This window comes from Monopterus albus, unplaced genomic scaffold, assembly GCF_001952655.1.
Source record: "Monopterus albus unplaced genomic scaffold, M_albus_1.0 scaffold186.1, whole genome shotgun sequence".
Lineage (NCBI taxonomy): Eukaryota > Metazoa > Chordata > Actinopteri > Synbranchiformes > Synbranchidae > Monopterus > Monopterus albus.
Window position 1 is genome coordinate 1297455 of NW_018128066.1, and position 8254 is coordinate 1305708.

The 8254-nt window shown below is 39.3% G+C and overlaps 1 protein-coding gene across 2 annotated transcripts in view; it reads right to left on the reverse strand.

The window, feature by feature from the left end:
* Positions 1-6158, reverse strand: part of adamts18 (ADAM metallopeptidase with thrombospondin type 1 motif, 18) — an 89627-nt gene extending 83469 nt beyond the window's left edge. For both annotated transcript variants that reach the window (XM_020617177.1, XM_020617176.1), the window contains exons 1-3: positions 5797-6158; positions 5470-5551; positions 4145-4458 (exon numbers count right to left, since the gene is read on the reverse strand). In XM_020617177.1, coding sequence (XP_020472833.1) covers positions 4145-4458; positions 5470-5551; positions 5797-5898 — 498 coding nt within the window. In that variant the 5' untranslated portion in view covers positions 5899-6158. The remainder of the gene's footprint in view (positions 1-4144; positions 4459-5469; positions 5552-5796) is intronic.
* Between the last annotated feature and the right edge of the window lie 2096 nt (positions 6159-8254).

The following is an 8254-nucleotide window of genomic DNA, read 5'->3' on the forward strand; positions in this document are numbered from 1 at the left end:
ATATCATTTATAAGTAATCCACTAGACATTTTGCTGTCAATAACATTGGTAAATATATTATCTACAGTATTAGTGTTGCATGCTGGGTTGTTACTCTGCTTGGTTTTGTAATTTTTGGGTATAAACTGCATCTATATATTGTGTTAATAAACTCCTCAGTTCCTGTGTGCTTGTTAGGATTTAACAAATCTATATTGAAGTCACCACATATGAACATTAATTTATGACTTATTGTCAAGTAATTTTCTTCCATCCAGTCATTAAATTTTTCTATGCTGGCTCCAGGTGCTCTTTAAATACAGCTTATTACAACATTTTTCTTTTTTTCCAAAAGTAGTTCAACAGTCACACATTCCAGTAAATTATCAACTACCCTAGACATTTTGTCTACTTTCTTATAACAAGAGTTTTTATCTATGTACAAGGCCACACCACCTCCCATCTTATTCTCTCTGTTTGTGCATACCAAGTCATAGCCATCAAGGTCAAAATCCATTCCCCTTACATTATTCATCCAAGTTTCAGAAACAGCAATTAAAGGGACTTTATTTTCCCCTTTTTCTTCTTTCATCTCTTTTGAAAGGAGACCATGACATGGACAGTGAGAAAATTCTTTTTCATTCTTGCTCTCACCCCACTTCTTCTCAAAAACCCTTTGACCTAAACAGAGTCCATTTCTCCATCTCTCTATACAGAGACCATCCAGCATCCCTGGAAGCTTCCACCCCAGACAATAAACTCACATGATCCTTTCTCTCTCTAGCACCACATCCCAAGTCCAGCTCACGACTCATTTATTATTTCACCCTCTTTGTTTTTTTCTCTGTCAAATGTTTTCCTAAATCTCCTGCTCTTCTTCTGTTTTTTTTTTTTTTACTTCACTCTGTGGCATTGTGTTTAATCTTAATCTCTTCCTTGAACCCATCCCTGCATTCAGCAGGCTTGAATGGCTCTTTCCTCATTTGTACTTAATCCAAATATTCTGGGCAGAGGGCTAGATGAAAAGCAGGGGTAAACTGCTTTCATTGTTCTAAGCCTCGCAGCAGTCTAACAACACGCACGGACTGATGCCCTAAGAGACAGAGAGTAGAGAAAAGGCCTAGAAATCCCCTTTGATGCACTTGTCATTTCATCTCACTTTATTTAAAAAAAGGAAAGAAAAAAAAAGTTGCCTATCTGCTAGAGATGCAAAAACATGAGTCCAGGCAAAGAGTGCATCCAACCAGCGATGGCCGTGGGGTCACATTTCAAAGAGGAAGAAGGGAAAAAAACTCAGGAGGAGTAAAAAATAGATCAAAGCGTTCATCAAGTACTGTTCAATCACAGCCCAATCACATTGTCCTTGCAGCTCTTTTAAGAGAACAGGTCAGTGGTGTTTTATTGTGAATGGGAGCTAGCCTAATGAAAGGGACAATGCGAAAATTAGCAGTGCCAGCTAGGCAGCTAAAACTTTACCCTGGCTTTAATTGCTGAGAACAAGAGGAGGCATAGGGGCAGGGCAAACAGGGGACAAAGGAGCAGGGCCAACAGGGAAGGAGGAGGAGGCAAGAGGAGGGAGAAAGGATAGATGATAAATGGAGGTATGGCTTTTATGGAGGTGTAGTGTGTCCATCTGGCCCGGCTGGTGTGGGATGTGTCAAGGAATGTGTGTGTGCTGGTAGGTCAGAGGGACCGGCACCTCATAAACCACAAATGAAAGTATAGAATCTTCTAATTACAGAGTCTTTGTAGTTTAAGGAAAATATCTGTATCTTGAATGTTTAGACTTCACACAAAATCAATCAAAATCCATACCCCAAGGCCCAAACATGTCTGTTGTGAACATCACAAATTCTGTGATTTGGTTTTACCTGATAGTGAACTCGGCACATGCCACTGTAAGATGCTAAGCAAGTAAACAGCTTAACAATGTTCTAACACCCCTCAAGCTCATTAATTAACTGGTATCCTGTTTGTTAAACTAATTTTTAGGACCGTCCCATTTTGCTACTCTTCTTGACAAACTGACTACTGCTGACTACTTCCAGGCATGGTTACTACTAAAGACCCCCAAACCAAATATCCATTTCTGTTTATGTTATGTTAGGTTAGGTTTTAGAGGTGCTGGTAAACATTTTTTGTTCATTTGTTTATATTTCAATTTGGAAGGCCCCAAGTCCTTAAGCTAAGCTCAGGCCATTTGTCACCTCAGTACTTTGTACATTAGGTTTAGTAAACTTATATGCAAAATCAAAGAAACATTTTTACCTGTATTACAGCAGCAGGTTATCAAACACATTTGTTTTCTGTCTGCCTGAAGAGTTAAAAATTTTTTGAGGCAAATATTTACAGACTGAGCTGGTCACTGTTGCAGCCTGAGCAGCAGCAGACTTAACACAAGCTCCACTGAAGAAATACTGCAGAGCGGAGCAGTGCCGCCTGTGGAAATATTAAATGTTGATTTTGCCTCTGGCAAACACTTTATCTTTTCAGGCAGAAAGCAGACATCTGTGAGATTTGAAGACACCACTTCTAGATATCGGGTAAAAAAAAAAAAAAAGACATTTCATCTTTTTATCCTATTGTTTGTGTAAAGATGTGGCAGAATCATCAAGTGTGCTGAGGTCACTAGGGATAAAGAGAGGCTAACCTCATCCTGACTTGAACTGCATAGTAAACACACTGAGTTTGATAGTAATCTTCTCTTTTCAATTTCTGAAAAAAAGCAGCAGGCATATTTCCCAAAATGTTGTTCCTTCCAATATGCATTCACACAGTGCACAGTGGGTGTGGAGAATGAGGAAAAATGGAAGTGGCAGTGACCAAACCTTAGCATAGATGTGTAAACAAAGGCAAAAACATTGAGAATGTGAAACATTTCCACAAGGCAACAAACATCACCAGTCCTGCACTTGTAGACAGCCATTCAGTTAGTGCTGGTGTGACTGGTGGTTAGTGGTCTGACTTGGGCCATCTAGAGCATTCACCATGGTATTTCCAAAACCAACTGTTTTCCACACTGACCTTTGAAATTACATTCCCACAAGAATTACAATAAAAGAAAAGAAAAGAAGAACCTGAATAAACAAGTGGTCTCCTCCAGGATGACAGTGCCCCCTTCCATAGAACCTGAGGGGTCACTGAATGGAAATGGGAGTATGAAAATTATGTGAATCACATTCTGTGGCCTTCACATTCACCAGACTTCAAAACCCAGTTGAACACCTATGGGAGACTTTGGAGTGTTAAACAGCATCTCCACCACCATCATCAAAACACTGACTTAGGGAATATCTGTGGGAAGAAGGTGTTCATCCCTCCAGTAGAGTTCAGAGACTTGGAGAGTCAACGGCAAGGTGCACTGAAGCTGTTCTAGTGCCACGTGGTGGCCAGCACCTTACTGGGACACTTTGTGTTGGGTTTTCCTTTCATTTGTCACATTGTCTGTGTATTATAATGTTGGATTTAAAGTGGGCACATCTAACAAATACACAGCACAACATGTCAGTCAAATCTCCTAGAGACTGTCCTTTCTGATCAGTGAGTCTGTTATGTGTGCTGGCTCTACAGTGCACAGTTCCACAGAATTACAGCCTTTCCTCATGCGCTGTAATGTCAGCAGTCTAACATGTCTCTTCTTCCAGTTGTCTTCCTTGTATCTTTTTTTCCACTTTTGTCCACTCCTCCCAGTGTTCAAAGAAGTGCAGGATAAAGCACTGGAAACTGATGCTTATTCTCATGGGCAATGATGTCATGTTACAGTTTACTCATAATATTACCATGGTCTGAATAATGCGGGAAATAAAGCACCAAAACAATTGGGTCATTAGAAGAAAGAATGCATTTGGGACATGAAGGCATTGAGCTCGAGGTAGGGGTGGGGCACATAATCTGTTGAGGGAGTGTCTTTAGTTTCTAAAGTGGCTATTAAACGTTTAAGAAACCAACAAACAAACAGCATTCCCATCAAGGTTTTGAGGTAATCCAGAATGGCTTGGAAAAGTTACATCAACCCAAGGGATAGTACATTTTCTCAAACCATGCTAAAATAATATAATCCATTTAATGAGATAACCATGTAATCAATTTAAGTAGAGTACAACACAACTGTAGCTGGTCACATAACAAAAACTTGCAATGCCTTCAGAAAAAATAAGTTACTCACCAGTCCAGAACATGTCGATATAGCTGCTGAGGAGGCCGACAGGTTACGGATGAATCCCTGGTACAGGCAGTTGTCAAACCCCGTGTCATCCATCACTGTGGCAATGCCGTCCAAGCCGAGCATCTGCACGGTGAACCCCGGGCCAACTACATAGGACAGATGCAGGTCCAGGTGCATGTCCTGCCCGAAGGCAGAGAGCCGATAATGTAGAGAAGGAGAGAGGGACCTCCTGCTGCGATGGCTTCGCCTGGTCACATCGTGGGTCAGGTATCCTCCCTCAGAGTCCACCTCAACTGGAGTTACAAACATGTAGTCTGAGGAGTAGAGGCATGGGTGGAAGTCACATCAGACAGTGCCAACATCACATATTCATTGCTTCTGCACCACACTGTTCTTCGGAGTTCACACTTTCTAAAATCCTGCTTCATCTCCTTCTTCATTCAGTTTGAAACTGCAATGGTAATTTGGGATGAGATGGAGACAGTGTTTAAGGCTTTTTAAAAGAAAGCTACAACTTTCTTCACTAACATGCATGTCCAAGAAAGTACCAAGAAACACAAGCTACATCCTCTGCTACTAAAAAAAATACAGTAAGTTTGTGAGGTTACAGAGTTCAGCAAGTAAATTGATCAGAGATGGCTTTAACAGAAGCCATACTGTCAACATTATATTTCTATGCATGTCTGACATGGGTCAATACTTAAGAACAAGAGGGTGTGAACATAAAATGCTCTGATTTTATGCAATTACAATGATGTTGCAGTCAAATAAATGCTAAAACTACTGTATCATTTCAATACAAGACATCAGTAGAAGACAAGATAAAAGCAGTGTTTTAACGTTTCCCATCTCTCTCAGCTGTGTTAATTTGGCAAAGGATCTGAGGTTCTGTATATTCAGAAAATAAAACCCTTCATTATTATGACCCAGCCCTCTAAACCAGGATGCCTTCTTCACAAGAGAGGAAATCCATCAGCAAATCAAAATCTGTAAAATACCTCAGCTTGTCTCCTTGGTTTGTATAGGACAAAGAAGCCAAGAGGGCATCCCGTGGTCTGCACAGAACTCATTGGTCATGCTGTTTTAGCACTGCAGCAGTGCCTGAGTATATTATACATATGTGGGCTTCCTAAGATTTTCACCACATAAAGAATACTAGTGAACATAGAATTTAAAACTGAAATTGTAATATTCCTAAGTGTTATGTTTTGGAAACCCTAGCCCAGTAACTGAACCTCCATGTCATTTTTTTTTCAGTCTCTCTACAAACATAGACTGGTTCCACTGGGAGAAACATCTACACATGTCCAAAGTCAAGCACTCACCATGATTTAATCCGTGGCTGTCGCTGGAAGAATAGCTGGCCGACGCGGCGTGTGAGGTGCCTGTGCAGCAAATGTGCAGCGTCTGCAAAAGAAAAAAAACCTCATACATGGACAGGTAGAAACAGGTTGCAAGCAGTTTCCGAAGTGGAAGCCTAAAGGGGATAAGTGGAGTTCCTGTGATGAAAAGTGAGTTAAACTTTAATTTGTGATGACAGTCACTTATTTTACTTGTCACCACAATTAATGACAATAGTTTTTGGTCCCATGCTCGAAATGTGCATGTGCTCAATATAAAAGTGTATGCATTTATAATTAAGTGCCACATGCCTTGATGATATTCCAGGACAAGAGGGTGGAGAGAAGCTTGACTGAGTTGCAGCCGACCAGCGGGATGGGTAAAGTCCATATCAGAAGAAAAAGGCAATCCATGTTGATAGCATGCAAGCTTACACCTCCCCCATTACCTCCTGAAAGAGCGCAAAAGTAGTAATAACCTGCGGTATCGCATAATGCAATATGCGCGCATTGTTCTGTGGTTTTGTTCCTCGCTTTGCTGATTCAGGTGAAGTCGGCTGGATGTTGCAGCCGGTGGTGTGCACTCATTAATGTGGGCGTGTGTGATATACATGTAGCGCTGACTGAGCACTCTGCCCAGATCTGTGCAAGTCTGCCTGCAGGATGGAGCGCCCAGCGTCCGGCAGCCAATCAACGAGCAGGATCATCGTTCTCCGTTTAGTGGCCGCGAGACTATCGATGCCTTCAGGTGCCGCTCGCAAATGTCTGCATTGGAAGTTCTGAACGTTGTTTCCTTTGCAGTGTCAGAATCAGAGTAGAAAATATACACGTAATTCATGCGGACATTTAACTTCTTTAATTAAAAATATAATAAGAACCACCCTGAACAAAATAGGCTAGAGAAAATAAGACTACAACAATATTGTTTCTTTTTCCCCTTTTACTAGTGCACGTGGTAAAAACTAGCAGTAGTGAAAAGTAACTGAGTGCAAGGACTTTACCTCAGCACAATTTTGAAGTACCTGCTACTGACTTGAGTACTTCTATTTTATGCTGTTTCATACTACACTGCATTTAGGGTGGAAATACACTACACTACAAACTCTACTATGTTCTTGTGACAGCTTGTTACTAGGAGTAAGATTTGACATAGAAGAAAAGAATGAGTGGTGGAAGAAGTGCTCACATTGTTTACTTAAATAAAAGTAGTGATACTACAGTGTAAAAATACTTTATTACAAGTAAAATTCAAAATGTTATTTAAGTAAAAGTACAAAAATCTTGGCATAAAAATATACTCAAAGTACCAATAATAAAAAATACTCATTATGCAGAATGGCACAATTTGCATTAATATATATGATATTATTGGATTATAATTACTGATGTATTATTGTGTACATAACTTTAATGCTGCAGCTGGTAAATGTGGAACAAATGTTAACCAGCTTATATGCTTATAATTTGAACTAATTTACATACTACTGGGTAGCTTGTGAATTTTACAATGAGGATCAATAAAGTCTTATGATTAGACTGCATTTTGTCTTATTAATCTCATTCTGAAAATTAACTAGTAACTAAAGTCCCTAAGTTAAGTAAATGTAGCGAGTGCAAAGTACATTTTTTTTAAATGTAATGAAGTTGAAGTATAAAGTAGAAGAAAATGAAAATAGTCAAGTAAAGTACAGATACCTCAAAGTTGTACTTAAGTACAATACTTAGTTACTTTCCACCTCTGCAAAGAAGCATGTGATGAGCTTATAAAATTGAGTATAGGTCTACTGTTAAAGATTAATTGATTCTTAACCTTTTTGGCCCTAAAACCCCTTTCAAAAAATATGTCACAGTTTTGCTACAACTAGTGCTATGACAAGAAATGGCAAGTCATTCTGAAATTGTTTTTGCAAAATAACACACCTTAGAGATGCCTCCGTGAACCAACTTAAGTAGTCCTGGAAAATCCTAATATACTGTATGTTTGTGCAATGCATTATGGAAATTAATACATAATGATAATAATAATTGGTTTTAACTGTCTTTATTGTAGTAGGATTTATATAACAGATTTCATGTGTTGAGTACATGCTTTATATGTGTCTGTATCAGTTACCTGCAGAATTAAGCATCAAGAGCCGCTGTGGGTTTGCAATGGGTCACAACAATGTAACAACAGAATGGCAGTTCAGGTCCACTTCAGGATAATTACTGGTTAGAAGGATCTGAGGCATTTCAAAGCCATAAATAAGTACAAATGTCTGTACTGAAATCAAGGCTTGAAAACAACATGTTTACACTTCAAAACAAGTCTTCATCACAAAGTGACACACATACACATTTGTTCACAATCTAAACACAATTGTAACTTTTGTCGTACAACTCTGCCTCCATCTTTACAAAATTTTATACACAGGGGTATTTGATTTCCTACATGTTTTTTGTGATGCACATTTTCTTGTTGTGGTGAAGCTTTTCACATAAACAGCTGGCATCTAAGTTGCACAGACAGACAGGATGGAGATTTCCTCGGTGCTGTTGAAGCCCCAATATTTAACTGTTCAGCTATGGCATGATCTTTTGCAGGGATCATTATGCAGGAAGTCAAATACTATTAGAAACAATGCCTCTATTGCTGTCAAACTATCAGTGAAATGTTTTATTTTGGGGTTGCAAATAACAATATGCTTTCATCACACTGCACCAGCATACCAACAAAAACAATACAAACAATGCAAGTGAATAAAGTCTGTGCCCAAAACAAGAACACATG